The 19,771-nt window shown below is 41.5% G+C and overlaps 2 protein-coding genes across 2 annotated transcripts in view; both read left to right on the plus strand.

The window, feature by feature from the left end:
- Nucleotides 1–19,771, plus strand: part of LOC124594537 (probable G-protein coupled receptor CG31760) — a 1,575,154-nt gene that overhangs the window by 809,537 nt on the left and 745,846 nt on the right. The window lies entirely within an intron of this gene.
- On the plus strand, nucleotides 16,035–18,930 carry LOC124595785 (vegetative cell wall protein gp1-like). The gene is made up of 2 exons (XM_047134673.1): nucleotides 16,035–16,061; nucleotides 18,591–18,930. Exons 1-2 carry the CDS (start codon nucleotides 16,050–16,052, stop codon nucleotides 18,885–18,887), a joined length of 309 nt encoding a protein of 102 aa, XP_046990629.1. The 5' UTR covers nucleotides 16,035–16,049; the 3' UTR covers nucleotides 18,888–18,930.

Genomic DNA, 19,771 nt, shown 5'->3' on the forward strand with positions numbered 1-19,771 from the left:
GACAGTCGCAAATCGTCGAAAATACCCTATGTATCACTGTACACATAAAATTGGACACTATCAGTGAAACATTATGCGGAAACAACTCAACAGAATAATAATAATAATAATACCGTGCGTTTGAATGGCCCGGTGAAAGTCTTTCAATTGTACGCCGCTTTGACGACTTAAATGTTTCTAACCCCACCTAGCTATCCAGCTGGGAAAAAGAGATATACAGGTTAACGTGGAATCCGAACCACGTATCTTTCCTGGCGAATCCTCACACCTTTGATAGGTGTGACCACCAAGCTCGACTACAGCAGTAAAATATTAAGGTGTAGAATTTCGAATCAGATCTAGGCTCTCTGGTAAAGGCGATCTCTCCAAATGCAAATCCGAAAGTTGGCTTTCAGTGAACTCAAGGAGTAGTGTAACATTTTTTTCTGAAAGCAGGTTGGTTTTATTCAGGATCAAAAAGATCATGTTATTACCCACTCTTCTGACTACGAAACAGGTTTTCCACATTATCTCCGTTCAATGTGACGGCCTCACGTCACCTTACAGGGAGAGAATGTATGTCCTCGTGGTGCCACTTTACTTGTCGACGCCAGAACCAACGTTCTGCTGCATCAATAACGCCCCCATCACCCAAGTACTGCTTTCGGCGGAATGCATCCTTCCTTGGGCCAAACACTTGGAAGTCAGAAGGTTCGACATCCTGGCAGTAGGGTGGGTAAGGAGAACAGCCAACTGAAGTTTTGTGAGCTCCTGACGGGTGCGCCGTCTTGTGTGAGACCTTGCGTCGTCATGAAGAAGGAAAAGTTCGTTTGCATTTTTGTGGCGACGAACGTACTGAAGTCGCTTCTTCGATTTCACAGTTGCGAGCTCGGTCAGGTTTGCACTACCTGATTGCGATGATGACAGACGCCTCGCCCAATCATTCCCCGTGCTGTTGTTTACTATCCATAGACATTTTCCAAGAGCCTATGAATATATGTGATGCTGTGGTTTCTGCCTAAATAATCTCAATGACAGGTATCTGCTTGGAAGGCACCTTCGCTACAGACGGCATTCTAAAGGATACCTACAGCGCCGCCACCTATCGCAACTACAGGTGCTGAAGCGGGAATATGCCGCAATGTCCCACAATTTCAGCACTTTTTCAACCGAAATTGGCCAAAGAAAAACTGTGTTGCGTTAGTTATTGAACGCCTCTCGTGAATCAACGTGCGAAATGAACGGATTCTTTATCCAGTTGAATTCATGATAGCTCCTACACCACCGGGGCCGAGATGGACAGTAAAATGCCAGTTTGCCAAAGTCAGCGAAAATCGTCGCTTCAGGTGGCTGGCAATACACGGCAGATAAAGGAATATGGAGACGAAAACAGAAATGTGATGCAACAGGTGGAGACACTGCACTGCATATGACCGTGTGTCATGCAAAACAAGCACATGGGATGCTCAGGCAGTGAGGTTGTACGACATACAGTGGCGTTACGATGCTCCTATCCCCAAAATGGTTCAAATGGCTCTGAGCACTATGGGACTTAACATCTGTGGTCATCAGTCCCCTAGAACTTAGAACTACTTAAACCTAAGTAACCTAAGGACATCACACACATCCATGCCCGAGGCAGGATTCAAACCTGCGACCGTAGCAGTCTCGGGGTTCCGGACTGAGCGCCTAGAACCACTAGACCACCGCGGCCGGCTGCTCCTATGCCCCGTCATTTTATTTTTAAATGCTCTTTCCTACACTTCCTTCTATCCCCCTTTGTTAGTTTTCCATTTTCGAAACTGTCAATAAATCGTAATCGATATGTACATTCCCTTGATAAATCGTTGCGTATTGTACGCAAGAGTTGCTTCTCAGTCTTTAGGTCTTTAGTCAGCCTTTACAAAAAACTTTCAGTTTGAAAGTTTAGATCAACCAAAACACTTAAAAATTGTAAATTTTTATGTAAATGCGATAGAAGAACCTTAAACACAATTAAAGAGAAATAATCAACACTCCTATGGTTTAGATGCTACAACCTGTTAGTTCGTTATTGTAATCTTTGATAAATAATGACCTTACCGTTCTTCGCCTTCTTCTTTTGCTGACACCATTTCCCCACACTTACGCAGGGTCAGCGTGTTTACAACGGATTTGACAAGGTTAATTTGAAGGGGTGGCCAGGTGCCCTCCCTACCGCCACCCTGTACCCCGGGATGGAAGCAGTGTACCCCAGCTGTCTGCATCCAGTGGAAATCATGAAATAGTGCAAACGTATTAGAGATGTCCGCGAGTAGTGTAACTGAGGCGGAGCGTGGGGACCAGCCCAGTATTCACCTAGTGGGATGTGGAAAACCGCCTAAAAACCACATCCTGGCCGGCTGGCGCACCGCCCTTTGTCCTTAATCCACCAGGCGGATTCGATCCAGGGCTGGGGGGCCTACCCGAGTCCAGTAAGCAGCGCATTAGAGCTCTCGGCTAACCTGGCGGGTATAACCTTTATGTTCTACTGGTAATATAAAGAAATTATGGTAAGTGCGTTCTGTATTACATTTAAAGACCAACAAAATTTTGTGTGGAGTCAAACTTTACAACGAAACTTTTATTTCGGTTGCATTCTTTCCGTTTTATGCTTTTAACATAAAAACTGGTGAGTTCTCCCAACCTCTTAACTGTGTTCCTACACTGTACAACAATAGAAATTAGAACCGTAATCAAAAGGAAAATAATTTTGTTTACGTGGCATTTAAAATCGATAAAAATCATTAGTAACATTTTCCGTATCTAAAGAGCTTTTCATATTACTGTTTCATTAAAATAGAGTAATAAAACTTTTGCAACGGTGAGCACTTTTCTCGTAGCGAATGGCTGTATTGTAGTTTTATGAAGAACAAAACAAAAATTAGTAAAACCTTAAGGACTTTTCTTGTCACTTGTGATTGACTTAAACAGGAAATAAAATTTTCATGCGTTCGCTACTTCAAATTGCTCAGTCACTCTCTCAGAATCGTATCTGACTGTGTAAGCGAGAAAGATCACTGATTCTACTTTGTTGCAAAGATGCTCCGAGCTACGAATGGGCTTAAATTTGCTGAAGTATCTTTCGCAGCTAGCGATGGTAACAATAACAGTCAGCATGATTTGGACAGCTCACTACATTCATGACACATTCGTCATCGTGTACAACAATGACGTCTAAGGATTTTCCCAGTCTTCAGAGTTTGATGGGATCACGCCTTCATACAAACACCATATAGTCTAAAATCTCTGCATACTGCTGCTCACCTTCCTCATAATAACGTTTGTAAATTTTTTCAAAAACTTCCGCAGTTATGTTCTCGGAACAGTTCCACAGTACACAACACTGGAAAATATGTTCATATCCTTCGTCATTTAGCATATTGTTAATGCACTAAGAGGTAAACAACCTAACAACGAAAAACACCCCCATACAGTTCGTTGCTTAGGGTCACTTGGTATATCTGTTCGTATAGTAGCCGTTAAGTTGAAACAAATATCTCCATACAAGGAGAAAGTAAGTGGTTTGGAACTTAAGTGGTGTGGAACTTGGGACAGAACTATTATTTAATGTTATTTCAGTTTACAAAAGGTGAGCCACGGATTAGAAAAATCCCAAATCCTCAACTTTCGTGGATATACATTATCTGATCACAAGTATTTGGACACCTCCATATAATACGGAATTGACACTAGATGACGCGCCTTTATAAAAGTAGGTGGGGAATGTTGTGTTGCCAGTATAGAAACAATAACAGCAGAATGTGTCGTAACATACACACCGGGGACATTCCATCCCTTCTAAAGCTGCTCAGGTCAACTGCTGGTATTGTCACTGTGATGTGGAAACGCGAAGAAACAACCGCGGATAAACCATGACCAGACCAAGACCTCAGGTACTGAAGGACAAGAACAGTCTAGCATTATTGAGGATAGTTGTAAAGAATCGCCTAAAATCGGTGGAAGTAATCACTCGCGAGTTCCAAAGTGCTACCAGTTGTCCAGCTAGCACTTTGACTGTACGCATGGAGTTAAAAAGAATGGGGTACAATGGTCGAGCGACTTGTCATAAGCCACGTGTTTCTGTAGTTCTGCACTAAGCGACGCCGGAGGCGGCGTAAACAGTGACGCCACTGGTCATTGGATGGCTGAAAATGAGTGATTGCAGTGATGAAGCACCCAATAATCTACGATTATTTTATAAAAGTGTTTGTGTTTCACGAATGTAACATTACTTGCTGTCGTGTGTGGTGCCAACAGCGATGTACGGAGTAGGTGGTGTTATGGTATAGGGGTGTTTTTCGTTGTTAGGTCATGGTTCTCTTCTTGCATTAGGGAAACGGGAAATGCGGAAGTATAACTACATATTTTATAGTGTTGTGTGATGCGTATTTTTATCATCATGACGATGCATTCAAAGTGTCCGCAGCAGAATTCAGGATGTCATAAAAGCAACTTCTGGACACGCCAAGATTAATTTCCGTTATCCATCTTTTGATTTGCAGCTCTTTGTATTGGCCGTGTTTGCAGTAAAATTTTTTTTTGGCATTTGAGGTCCGCTAGTTACGCTAAACGCCGTTTTTCTCAGTACCCAAACATGTTGCGGCGCCAATGTGCCATCAACAGTGGGTTTTCGTTTTTATTTATTCTGCAATGTGAACATTTTTGTTAGATGATTATAAAATTATGCGCATTTTTAGTTTAAACAACAGATCGTTTCTTTACATTTGGTGACCATGAATAGAAAATTAACCACTTTTTTGTTATTTATTACAGGTAGCTTATCATCTGCAACCAAACGATGTTGATGAGATAGTTCTTTTTTTTTTTTTTGCTGAGAGTTAACCTATCTTCTAGAGTGTAATTTAGTTTTTCGCGATGTTTTCACGCATGTTTTTGTATTTACTTACGTTTTCGTGTGGCAAGCACTTCCATTCTCCACATCATGCTGAGATGTTGTGATGCATACGTAGCTATAACAAGAATTTTCCACAAATAACGTAGTAAAACGCTTTTCACTACACCAGAACACAGTGTGATTGTGGTTTGTTATGTGTCCCAGCCCAGTCAGTGTTCATTTGTTAACCAAATTTAAATTTTATTTGCATTTTATCTGTGTGTGTGTGTGTGTGTGTGTGTGTGTGTGTGTGTGTATGTGTGCGTCTGTGTGTGTGTTTTCTGTGTGTTTCTTAGCTGTGTGTGTTGTCTTGCATATAGTATTCCTATTTGTGTGCAAATGGTGCGTCTTTGCAGATTTTAGTGTATTTATTTTTCGTGTGTGTGTGTGTGTGTGTGTGTGTGTGTGTGTGTGTGTGTGTGTGCGCGTCCTTGTGCTTGTGTGTAGACATTATCTGTTTGTGCTGTTTTTATTCGTAAAGTTCCTTTAATGTGTTAAATAGTGTGCCCTTGCAGAGTGTAGTGTATTCGTTTAAGACCTGTTTTCCTTCCGTTATTGCCGTCTGTATATGGAAGTTTTTCTCAATGGTCAGTTTGCTGTAATTTCCGTTGCTAGGATTCCGGAGGTTTTTGATCAGATAGCGCAGTTATCTTGCGATTGTTATTAATTTATTATGATCGCTTTCGACTTTGAGATAAAGTCAACCTGAGAAAGTGAACCGGCAGCACCCGCCATAGCAGGTTCACACCGTAAGACAAATTTAAGAATATAGTGACAAATAAATATCATTGCAAACTATGTTGTTACATTAACAAAATTATAGCAGCAGATCGCTGTCCTCCTATCGACAAAGTTGTCTAAATCCATGAATTTTATCCCATTACATCGAAAAACTCACCTCTCAACGCATCTGTATCTCAAAAACGATGCCAGCCAATTGAGCTGAATATCGTGTTAAACTCAGAACGCGCGACACGACAACAACAATAACTGAATACCTCAGCTGTAAGCAGTGGTTACGAATAGACGATGGGAAACAGAGTCGTGGAACGTTAAATATAGTACGACATCTGTCTTATTTATAATAGTTACAGCACCACGACAAACCCAGAAATCATAGCTCTGTCTTTAATTTTAGATTCTCACTAAACGCAATTTTGTCAGGGTGTACGCAGGTAAACAGTGATAAGTGACAAAAACGTGACTGTTAGTGGTAGTAACATGAGCGGTGCTCTGTCAGGAAAATGTTTTTCGTGGATGATCTAAACAAACCCAAGGACAGTGTATAACTACGACTCACATGAAGATCGTGAACATGGTGCTGAAAGCAAACGCCCTTTATAAGTTGTTGCTAATCACGTAAATGTAATTCTTTGCTCAAGCAAACAATGTTGAGCAGTGTCTCGCACCATTCTTCATGTTAATTTATGCGACAGTGTGATGGCAGAAATTTTGAGGGTCGCCTTAATATCTTACATTACTTATTGCACAGGCCGGAGTGGCCGAGCGGTTCTAGGCGCTACAGTCTGGAACCGCGTTCCCGCTACGGTCGCAGGTTCGAATCCTACGTCGGGCATGGATGTGTGTGATGTCCTTAGGTTAGTTAGGTTTAAGTAGTTCTATGTTCTAGCGGACTGATGACCTCAGAAGTTAAGTCCCATAGTGCTCAGTGTCATTACTTATTGCGGCTTTTATATTTTTTCTTTTTTTTTTCTGGTGTCTTTGTTTCGCATCAGCACATAGTCGGCGTTATTATGAAAAGATCTGGCATGGTTAGTTTAAGGGGTGGCCGGATGCCCTTCCTGTCGCCAACCCGTTACCCCCCGCCCCATCACCCCCCCCCCCCTCCTTCTCCCCTCTGAAAAGTAGAAAGTTTTCTAAATGTTTGCAAATAGTGTAACTGAGGCGTTACTTGGGTACCAGCCTGGTATTCACCTAGTGGGATGAGGGAAACCACCTGAAAGCCACAACCAGGCTGGCCGACACGCCAGCCCTCTTAGTTAATCCGATGGGAGGATTCGATTCGGGCCGACGGACATCCTCGTCCCAGAAGCGGTGCTTTAATGAGCACGGCTTCATTATTTAAAAACTTGCTAATGCCGATCGTAGTACCATACGCTGACACAATTCGGAACTTGTAAATTCTTATTTTTGAGAGATTTGAAAATAAAGTTTCTTCAATGCGTCCAAAAAGTAAACAGTGGTAAGTCAATGGTAACTCATGTTAAGTGCACTCAATCTACAAGTAAACTTTGTTAAGTACCCGTTGATATAAATTTTAAAATTTAGGATAGAATTTAAAAATATTAATTAGTCTAGAAATATTTAAAAACCGTTACTGATCTGAATAAAAAATCGCGTTGTATGTATTTGGAATATCGTATTTGTGAGATTTTATTGAAACTTCTACTGTGCAAGTTCTCAAAACAACCAGCACCTCTCTTTCCACTGTTTACAGGCGAGGCCTCCAGTTCACTACAGACTCTCAGCTGGCAAAGAATGTTCTTTTGCTGCGTGATATGACATAACCGTAGTTGTTGCTTGGCTATCGATGCTCAGTATGCAGCAAAACTGAACAATGCGCCTAGAAAATGCTAAAAACAGAAAATAATATGACGTGCCAGAATACAGGATACGGGTAGAAATAATAAACCACCATCCTGAAAACACCCCTATCTGTAGCTGTTACAGCGTCTACATGCTGCACCCACAGGTACCGGGTCAGGATTCTTCCCACAACTGCTACAACTGTCCAAATGCCCCTTCAGCTGTGGCACCCAACGTGTAACCAACTTCGCCCATCTTTTGCGCGGATGTAGTATTAATTCATGCTTAGATGTAACAGACGAAGCAATTCTCAAACGCTTTCGAGAAATTGAGATTAAAAATTTTACGATTCGGTTGAATACTGTACGAGAGCGCCCGACAAATTCTGCCCTTACTGCATTCCAGGCATGACGGCTTTCGTCATTAGTAACTTGACGGAAAATTGAGATATTTCACGAACAGCTGCTGGTAGCAATATAAATGAAGCGTCAAGAAGTTCATCTCTTCTAGCCCTAGGTAGCTTGTGCTGCAGTGTAAGTCTGCAAGGGTGTTCTAGCAGTATTGGATACCGGAAGATCCTGAAGAACATTCCAGCAGAGGAGTCGAAGAGTTGATTATTTTGGAGGAAAGATGATGCGACCTAACAACCCAGAAGATTTTAACTTAAGTTATCTAAAGTTACAGTGGTCTGATATTTAAGTCAACAAATTTGCATTTGAGCATAAACAAGACTACTTAGAAACAACAAAACGGGTTTTAGTCGGAAATTGCATCCCTAACGAAGAGGAGCAAATGGTCAAATGCAGTATTAAATTGATGAATATGAGATCTAGGATTTAATTGTTTGAAAGTAATCAGGTTAATTAAGAGAAACTTAATTATAGATTTACATGTGAAATAAAATAAATATCGAATCGATTGAAACTTGTCTGCTTTGTCCTACGCTATAGACTCTTAATAATGATAGAGTTAGATTCTGTATTTAAGATGTATTTCATGCTCTATGAAAAAAATTTTAAAATAAGAAAGATGTAATGGAAAATTGGTCACATGTTTTGTCTAAATGTAAGAATTAAAATTATTCTCTAAATCTGTCAGCCAAATATCCTCTTTAAGTTAAAATTCTAGGATTCGACGTCAATCATTGGACCTCAAATTCTCTGTCAACACCTCATATGCTGCACATGATTTCGAGCATCATTGAAATTCGATTCAAATATTTCTCCAATCTACTTTTCTACTTTATTGCTTACTTTCAGGCAAATTATTGCGCAAAACATGAACCAATTTTTTTTTCAAATTTTTTAAATGCTTGCACTAAACTCTAGCATTGCTACAACAAATCGTGATTCCTCGGGAAGGAACAATAACAACTCCGATAATCATTGTGGTACATTCGTGGCGAAGTATAATTTATCTTTTATATTTCATTACACCAAATATTTTTCGTTTCTTACCTGTCCATTCAACAGTTATGGATGAGAAGAATGATTGCATCCATGCCGTTTTGCCTACCAGTATTAGACCAATGTCTTCCTGTCTCTACAGAAGCTATATGTAGCAGGCTGACGGGTATCAATGGACTTCGTCCGGAAAATTGGCTTTGAAAAGTTCTTGAGTAGGCTTGCGCGAGGTATTCAACCTTTTCCTCCGACTGTTTGCAATTGACATTACTAACCGAGACAACCCCCCTTCAAGGGAAACTGGCCTGCAACCACTCGTGCTGCCAGACTTCCCATACGTTCTTTGTTCATTGTTCCGTAGGTCTGACACTGATCCATCGCACTGAGATTTGTTCCACAAGTAGTTCAAGGAGCAGTATGCTGTCACTAAACAGCAAAAATGGTTCAAATGGCTCTGAGCTCTATGGGACTTAACATCTGAGGTCATCAGTTCCCTAGAACTTACAAGGGAACCTCCCCATCGCACCCCCCTCAGATTTAGTTATAAGTTGGCACAATGGATAGGCCTTGATAAACTGAACACAGATCAGTTCAGAAAACAGGAAGAAGTTGTGTGGAACTGTGAAAAAATAAGCAAAACATACAAACTGAGTAGTCCATGGGTCACATAGGCAACATCATGCACGCTGTTAGTTCAGGAGCGCCGTGGTCCCGTGGTGGCGTGAGCAGCTGCAGAACGAGAGGTTCTTGGTTCAAGTCTTCCCTGGAGTGAAAATTTTACTTTATTTATTTCTGCACAGTTATTATCTGTCCGTTCGTTCATTGACGTCTCTGTTCACTGTAATAAGTTTAGTGTCTGTGTTTTGCGACCGCATCGCAAAACCGTGCGATTAGTAGACGAAAGGACGTGCCTCTCCAATGGGAACCGAAAACATTTGATCGCAAGGTCATAGGTCAACCGATTCCTCCACAGGAAAACACATCTGATATATTCCTGATATATTCTATACGACACTGGTGACGGCATGTGCGTCACATGACAGGAATATGTTGTCGACCCACCTAACTTGTACACTTGGCGATTCTTCTACCTTGCCCGATTTAGGTTTTCTTGTGGATGTGATAATCACTCCCAAAAAGGTGATGAAAAGAGTTTGTCACATAAACTGAAAATAAAAAATAAAAATTATCACTCAATGGAAGATTTGAACCATGGACTTTTTCGTTCCGCAGCTGCTCACGTTACCACGAGACCATGGCGCTCCTGCGATCGTATTGTCCTTGATGTTGCATATGTTGCCATGAACTACTCAGTTTGTATATTTTGCTTATTTTTTCACAGGTCCACACAACTTCTTCCTGTTTTCTCAATTGATGGGTGTTCAGTTTTTCAAGGCCTATCCACTGTGCCAACTTATAACTAAATCTGAGGGGGGTGCGATGGGGAGGTTCCCTTGTTAGAATTACTTAAACCTAACTAACCTATGGACATCACACATATCCATGCCCGAGGCAGGATTGGAATCTGCGAACGTAGCGGTCGCGCGGTTCCAGACTGTAGCGCCTAGAACCGCTCGGCCACTGCGGCCGGCCACTAAACAGCAGCCAGCATTCACTTTACTTAGAGTTGTGGCCAGAGCTCGCTTCACATGCACATGCATTATTACTCCCCGATATATGCATGAACTGGAACAACTTATAGGCAAAACAAAATTAAATATTTAATAACGATAGATGATTGTAGATATTAGTTCATAGTTGAATTCAAAATAGATACACTTAAAATCTGTAGCAGTGAAAGATGATGACAGTCAATTTTTTATTGCACTTAGAAAATATGGTGTTTATTGAAATTTATTTACCATGTCAATTTGTCTCATTTTTCACAGGGGCACTACAAATGTAGTGTGTGGACAGTAAGTTGGAAGTGTGAGTCTCACGGGAGAGATGTGTCCCTGCAGTCGCACTATGCTCAGTGTCCTCGCTGGCTCAGTTGGACAGAGCGTCTGCCATGTAAGCAGGAGATCGCGGGTACGAGTTCCGGTCGGGGCACACATTTTCACCTGTCCCCGTTGATATTTATCAACGACTATAAGCAGCTAAAGGTCTGCATTTCATTGTAATTTCATTCAATGGAAGCTGACTGAAGCACGGTGAAACCACGACTAGGCTACAAGCCTCGTTACGGAACTTTGATTTCAGAAGCTTATCGGCCTCTAAAGCAGGACAAGGGACAATCTGTGACAGGTCTGACAACGAAATTCAGTGTTGGTGCAGTCACGAGTTTCGAAGTTCAGCGTTCAGTGCACACTGTTGAACATGCGGCTACAAAACCAACGACGTTACCAATTATGACTACAGTGGGCACAAGAACTCTGAGGCCGAATCATGAATCAGTGGAAACGTGTGGCCTGGTCGGATGAATCACTTTGCTTGTTGCTCAGGGCTGATACGAGACCTTTGGTGGTAATCAAAGGTACCACCATAGCTGTTGACTATGTGAATGTTATGGCGAAATATGTGCACCACTTCGTGGTTCGTGGTATCTTCCATCAGGATAACTGTCCATACGATTAGGTCAGAATCTTGCTGAAGTGATTCGAGGAACGTGATAGTGAAATGACGTAGATGTATTTCGCACGCTGTAAATCGGCAGCTCAACATTCACAGACCATCGCCCGCTAATTGATGGGAATAGTGGACTTGTGTATGGATGTATGGTGCCACATACCTCCAGATATTTACCAGTGGTCTACACAATCATTCCACGGAGAATCACTGAATTACTTTCCAAAAATGGACCAACAATCTATGAAGCAGATGATCGTAGTGGTTTGGTTGATCTTTGTATGTGGATGTATACATGAATATTAAACGCAAGAAGTTCTTCATTACTTACGCTTGAGAATACCGTACTGTGTCATTCCTAAGCTTGTACAACATGTATAATTTTATGTACCACTAAAACGTACACAGGGTGCAATTTGACACATCTATCTACGGTAAATAATCTACAAGGAGTTGCACTTTGTAGATCAGGGGTGTACAGATCCGCCGGTGCGAAATAAATAATATCCTGCACATAATTTCTTTTGCAAATATTCACTTTATTTTAAAAAATATACTTACTATGTTCTACAATGCTCAACCTCTCCTCTGGAGGAAGGAATTAAAGATGAGGGGTAGGCCGTTACCCGGTCTATGGCGGGCCGCATACGGCTTGCAAGCCTCGATGTGCGAATCGCTGGAATAGATTCATCCGCGAATTTCGTAGGTAGAGGTTGGTAGGGATGAGTGTTGTGCCTTGCAGCATTTTCTGTTTCTCCTCCAGCCAGTTAAATAACTGAAGTTAAATATGCTCGCATTTTGTTATTCCAATCTTAAATCATAGCATGCATTTCTAATGTGCTTATTTTATTCGAAATTACAAAAATCAGAGAAGGAAGGTTTTGCTCAAATTAAAAAAGAGTTCCAAGGTACAACGTTGGCAGGTACCTAGGAACAAATATTCTATTTCACTTTAGAGGTGTTGCAATGGATAAAACCTTGTGAATACTGTGTTTAATAGTCTATGTGCTTCATTATTACCCTATGACATCCCAATAATCAGTAAGTGAAACCAAATCAAGCAGAAGTATTATCAAAAACCAGTCACAAGTTCTATACATTTTAAAATAGAAAGTATTCGAAAACAACACAAATTTCCACACTTTAGATCGCTAAACATGTTAATCCATTAAAGAAAATCATTTGATTTACAAATATCACATCTTCCACGGTAGAAACCCTCATCCCATTCAAAGTATGAAATGGTGCACATCTGATGAACTGCGGCTCTCATCTTCTCGTCAGATTGTTTCATGTATGGTACTCTTTCCTTTCTTTCTTCTCCTTTGTGCTATCTTACGTCTTTCATACAAACATATCTTAGTAATTTTATCTTGTTTATCTCATATACACTATATAGTTATGTACTGTCTTTCCTCTGACTTGAGACTTGGAATACCGTAACAATAAAATAAGTCCTTACCCCTCTGTGATTATCGTTCTGGGAACATAAATTTTTTTATGTTAATAATATATCGAAGACGCAGAATAAATTTCAAATTACATTAGTATTTTTATTTTCCTTGATATATATATATATATATATATATATATATATATATATATATATATTGTCTTATAGTAATGACAAGTAAGCCGCTGCTTTGATATGTATTCTTGTAACTACGGATAACTGGTGATGGCGGAACAGTTAACGAAAAGTATAATGTATTCAAACAATGAAATTAAAGCTGTAGACAGTGTCAGATTTTTAGGGCTACAAATTGACCACAACCTAAATTGGAAAACTCACACTCTAGACTTAATGAAACGCCTTAGTGCAGCTACATATGCAGTATGCATGATAGCAGAAATAGGTGATTTAAAAATTAAGAAGTTAGTTTACTCGGCCTACTTCCATTCGCTAATGAGCTATAGAATCATCTTTTGGGGAAGCTCCTCTCACTAAGAGAACATTTTCAAAATTCAAAAACGAATCGTTAGAATTATATCTGGTGTTAGTCCCAGATCATCATGCAGAGACCTCTTTACGGAACTTGGTATTCTAACTACTGCTTCTTAGTACATGTACTCATTGATGTCCTTTGTCATGTCCAACACCTTTCTTTTTACACAAAATAGTTCAAAACATGATTATAATAGCATAACCAAAAACAATCTGTATAAGGACAATAAAAGCTTAACATTAGTACAGAAAGGAGTCAAATACATGGGTAATCATATATTCAATAACTTACCAGGTCTTGTAAGTGATAAAGATCAGTTTCTGAGTGAATTAAAGAACTCCCTGTTGGCTAACTCCTACTCCATCCATGAATATCTTCACGAGGAGTGTAGCTCATAACTATGTCTGCATTAGAATTGTACAATATCCATGTATCTGACGGGAAAAAAGAACCTTTGACTCTTTTCACATCCCAGAGACTCCTCTCCATGGTAAACGATAGATACCGGGTGATCAAAAAGTCAGTATAGATTTGAAAACTTAATAAACGACAGAATAATGTAGATAGAGGTAAAAATTGACACAGGTGCTTGGAATGACATGGGGTTTTATTAGAACAAAAAAAAAACAAAGTTCACAAAACGTCCGACAGATGGCGCTGGACAGCAAAACGTCAGTGACTGCACATGACAATCGTGTATAAAAGTAGCTGTAATGAGAGAGAGAATCAGATGCGCCAGCAGTCGCAGCAGGTTGACGTTACCTGAAAAGGCGCTTTTAGTGAAGCTGTATTATCAGAATGGGGAATGTGCTAGTTCAGCGTTACGATCCTATCGCCATAGGAAGGGGATTCGAACGGGTAAAGGTCCGTTGACAAATGCAGCTATGGCGAGAATGATTTCGAAGTTCGGGTTGTTTAGACGATAGACCCCGTAGTGACCGACCAAGTACAAGGCGTAATGCTGCTGAGACAGTTCAAGAAGAAATGGACACTGTAGCGGGTTCGTTTATGCACGGGCAAGTCAGTGCTCGTGCAGTCGCACGTCCCACCGGCATTCCATACGCTACTGTTTGGTTGGAACTTAGGCGTACCCACCGATACTATCCGTGCAAAATCCATCGGCAAAATGAACTGTGTGGGCGTTTCAAAAGGTGGCGGAAGATGACGATTGGTTGAGTAACGTGTTGTCTCCGAGGGTCTGTCAAAGCCCACAACTGCAGAATTTGGACTACCGAAAGTCCTAGAACTGTCGTGGAAACTCTATTGCACGACGAGAAAGTCACGGTATGGATTGGATTTACCATATCTACCGTTATCGGGCGTTTTTTCTTCGAGGAAATGCGTGATTCTGGTTTTGTAACTGCTACCGTGACGGGTGAGAGGTACGCCGATATGTTACAGAATCGCATCATCCACAGCCTGGCTGATAAACACCTGCTGGAACGTACGATGTTTTTGTAGGATGGCGCTCCACCCCATATTGCGAGACGCGTGAAAGATCTCTTGCGCGCGTCGTTTGGTGATGATCGTGTGCTCAGCCGTCACTTTCGTCATGCTTGACCTCCCAGGTACCCAGACCTCAGTCCGTGCGATTATTGGCTTTGGGGTTACCTGAAGTCGCAAGTGTATCGTGATCGACAGACATCTCTAGGGATGCTGAAAGACAACATCCGACGCCAATGCCTCACCATAACTCCGGACATGCTTTACATTGCTGTTCACAACATTATTCCTCGACTATAGTTATTGCTGAGGAATGATGGTGGACATATTGAGCATTTCCTGTAAAGAACATCATCATTGCTTTGTCTTACTTTGTTATGCTAATTATTGCTATTCTGATCAGATGAAGCGCCATCTGTCGGATATTTTTTGAACTTTTGTATTTTTTGGTTCTAATAAAACTCCATGTCATTCCAAGCATGTGTGTCAATTTGTACCTCTCTATCTACATTATTCCGTGATTTATTCAGTTTTCAAATTTATACTGACTTTTTGATCACCCGGTATAATGTAATGTAATGTAGAACTAACTTCTCTGGCATCGTCTTCTTCTTCGAAACCATAGACCCACAGACACGTAAGAATGCACAGAATAATGGCTTATTGCCCTACTTAATCGTAGGCAATTAAGCCCATATAATATTTAGAAATCGATATCTACATTGGAGGCAGAAGACACAGACATAACACAAATGGAGTCTGTCCTCTACAAAGCCTAAAATCTCACTGACAGTAATACATGGTTCTGACTTACGATTAGACGTAACACAAGCACTTGAAACCTGTCTCAATTTATTTTTGTAAAGCGATAGTATTATCAGAATTGTATAACTTCATGTTCTTATCGACATCTCATCCGAGTTCTCGGCGAGTCGTCAGCTCCAAAAATTGCTGATGACTTTGGCGGCAACCTGCCGTTTGACACAGGGCCACGTCTCTTTCTTCGTGTCCGGTGTGGACAGTGGAGCACTACCCCGTCAGCAAAGCGGACACTGTGAAGGCCACGAGGCGAGGACGCAGAACGCGAACGGAGCGTGTGTCGCCGAGTGGTACGCGCCGTGTGTGGCGCGTTACGTGACGTAACCGCCAGTTCGCTGTAGGGGAGGGGAAAGAAGGAGTTGGTGGGTATATATACCTGCCCGGCGCTCGCCAACTGCAGCGGACAGCAGTCAACTCAACACACAAGACATGATCAAGCTGGTGAGTACCTCCTGCACTATTCCTCCATTACTTCTCTTCCCCTACAGTGTTGCGAATTTGTTGTGAAGAAAAAGACTGTACAGGTTGGCTTACTTCAAAACAGATTCAACTTGCAGAATATAAGGTACACTTAAGCTGAAAGTCGAGCGTAATGGGATAGTTCGTCTCAGTTGAAGACCCGAATATACCGACTAGATTTTAAGCCTGACTTACTGCTGAAATTTTTCACCAAATATTATAAATTTTCATTTAAAAAATAATAAAATATCAAGAGAGTTATAACGAAGTTAGATACTAAATATGTCAACCTTAGAGTCATCTTCAAATTATGAACCTTGGATGTCATTTTCATAGTAAACGTCGAGGAAACAGGTTTTGACATGTGATACCTTCGCACATTTTAGTCTAGCAACTATTTGTTTGGTCGTGTAATCTCTACTAGTTCAACGGAGTCGGTGTTATTCGGTCCATGTTATAAAGTTCTTTTGATCGATTTGCCTTTCTTTACATGGCCTCAATTCATTCTTGATCCTTCATTTCTTTTAGTATGTGCTAGTGTATGGATCGTCACATACCTAACAGACATATTTCCCTTATTACTTAGTCTTCTTTTTGCCTTCTACATTCCCCATCCCAAGTATTAGATTCGTTGTAAACGATCCGTTTGACGAAGGGTACCAGTTCCTTCGTTGTGATAAGTAGTGAAAACGTTTTCCAGGAGACATTTGAAAAAAAAGTGTAAATTCATCATCAGCCCTTTCTCAGCGGTGTCGTATAACATTTCACTCCTCAGGGCATCAGAATGAAAATCGTAAGAGAATAGACTATTTCATCCCTTAATTTTGCTTAGATAATTTATCCAGATGCATTTGAACCAGGCAGACCCATCCACGAGAATTTCTGAATTCACAAATAAATAACAACTCTTATACACTTTCGATTGTGTCATTGTGTATTAAGTGTGAAGTTTCTCACTAAATAGCGACTGATTATCATTTTCTATTCTTTAACAACATAGCTAGTCATGAAACGACCGCTGATCAGTCTTATAAAATTGGCTAGGAACTTCATTTTTTTTGTTTTTGTTTCAGTAAATCTATTGTTTAGCTCGTGTTCAATAATATATTTCGACTAAATTTTAGATATACCTGTAATTCGTAAAAACCACTTTACTTTTTATCTTATTCAAATATAACATTGTTCTATGAGATAAAAATATATTTTTTTCATGATAAGGCTATCTTGTGAAGCGCCTAGATAGGAACAGCAACAGTTTAGGACTATGCGTTAAAGAAGCTACATTTAAATACCGTTGTTGGTCGATGTTAAGGAAACGCAGAAAGACTTGGACAAAATTATTACTTGCTGTAATTAATGTCAGTACTCTTTAAATCGACATAATCATGTAACAAAGGAAAACAATTAGTTAGTATCTGATCACAACGGACCAGAACGTGTTAAGCACGTCACATGGTGTAAGTATTTAGGAGTGATAGTAAGAAAGCTATACGAAACTGGACGATCACACAACACCAATATTAGAGAAGGTGGACAGAGCACAGATTTGTAGGTTGTAGGAAAATGATGGCACCTGCTAAAGATAACGCATACAATACGCTAGGGCGACCAACTATATTGCTCCGTTAGTTTCAGTTCTTATCAAGTGGGCATGACAACAGAGGTGAGACAGATTTTTTTTTCTTTTTTTAGCAAGAACTTAGTAAATAGCTGTACTTTGAACCAATTTTATTACGGCAGTGTGGGTTTCATGGTTAACTGCCACATCATCAGGTGCATACAAATATTAATACATGGTAAATGACATGGCAGAGAATATAGAAGGTTCGCACACGTTGTTTATCATGTTTTAATGCTTATATGCACTTGATGATGTGACTATAAGCCATGAAACCGGTAGTGCCTTGATAAAACTGGTTCAAAATACAGCTGTTCGGAGAATTAATGCAAGAAATGCACTACCGCAGCCGCGGATGCTCCGATCACAGCGTCGTTAGCAGAGATGGAACAAATTCCGAGAAGCGCTGCTAGTGTAACAGAAATTCTCAGGAAACGTAAATGCGAATTACTGGAAGAAACACGGTGTAGTTCGCACAAAACCCTGTTGGAGGAAGAGAGTGTGTAGTCGGAGGGAAGAGGGTGCCACCATTTACTATAATGCTGCCACCATCGTATATATCCCGCAGGGATCTCGAAAATAATATGGAAAGATTACGGCGTCCGCAGAAGCATACAGATAGTCTGTTCATTTTTACTCGGTTTACGAATGGAATAGGACAGAAAATCGATAGCGCTAGCACGAAATAGCGTCCTGCATGAACTGTACACGAGTTGAGGCCTATGTATAACGATAAGACCAGTGACAAAACGGTATGTGGCTTATGTGGAGGGAATTTTCGTGCGGGTCAAATACTGTGACATTCGTAAGCAAGTGGCTGGATGGCGTGTTTTGATTTAGTTGACCTTTGCAGGTAGCAGCAGCAGTGTGGTGACTTTGTGTGTGCTTTGCAGGTGACCGTAGTTGTGGTGCTGGCGGCGGCGGCGAGCGCGCAGTTCCCCCCGGGCCCCGCCCCCGGACCTCTGGGCCCAGGTCCCGCTCCCGGCCCCTGGGGGCCCGCCCCTGTGCCGCATCTTCCGCCTCCACCGCCTCCCCCACGCCCCCAGGTGCCTGCCCCCGGGCCCGGCCCCAGCGCCATCACCAGTGACTCCACCTCGCAGATCCACTCGCCGTGGGCCGTCTCGAGCTGGCACCGCAGCCAGACCATCATCCGCCCCCAGCCCATCCCAGTGGGCCTCGTCACCGAGTGATGCTGCCTCGAACGCAGCTACCCCTGATGGAGTTCCCCGGTTGCACCTGTAACACAAATTTGTTAATCGAATTTTAAGAAATAAAAATGTATTTTGTTTTGTTACAGAATCGGTTTTGTTTCTTCATTGTATAACCTATGTAACCGCAGCTCCTCTACCACGAGGAGTAACCCCAGTACCTCTACTAGCCAACAAACATCATCTGGTTCTCATAAGGGGTAGTAGTGAATAATCTGATGGTTTATCGGTTTCTATTATCACACCAGTGGAAAGCACAGCTCACTTACTGTAATTCCGACTAATTTATAGAAATGTGTTTGTGCGAGAGAGAGAGAGAGAGAGTGAGAGAGGGGGAGAGAGAGAGAGAGAGATGGAGAGAGAGAGAGAGAGAGAGAGAGAGAGAGAGAGAGAGAGAGAGAGAGAGGGAGAGGGAGAGAGAGAGAGTGGGAGAGCAGGAGGGAGGGAGAGAATGAGGTCGCAGATGTGATGAAAACATTCAATTCAGAAAGGCAAGGGTAAGATTTAAAGAGTCATTTCGAAAGAGGTAAAGATCAAGACGTGTATTAAATGAAGCGGTGGACTGTTAGCAAAAAAAAAAAAAATGGTTCAGATGGCTCTGAGGATTATGGGACTTAACTTCTGAGGTCAACAGTCCCCTAGAACTTAGAACTACCTAAACCTAACTAACCTAAGGACATCACACACATCCATGCCCGTGGCAGGATTCGAACGTACGATCGTGGCGGTAGCGCGGTTCCAGACTGTAGCGTCTGGAACCGCTCGGCCAGCCCGGCCGGCTGGACTGTTAGCAGTTTTGTTTCAACATGCTGCAGGACGATCAGTCAGTAGAGAGCAATAAATGAAACAGAAATATCAAAGGCGCA

The sequence above is a fragment of the Schistocerca americana genome, chromosome 2 (assembly GCF_021461395.2).
Source record: "Schistocerca americana isolate TAMUIC-IGC-003095 chromosome 2, iqSchAmer2.1, whole genome shotgun sequence".
Classification (NCBI taxonomy): domain Eukaryota; kingdom Metazoa; phylum Arthropoda; class Insecta; order Orthoptera; family Acrididae; genus Schistocerca; species Schistocerca americana.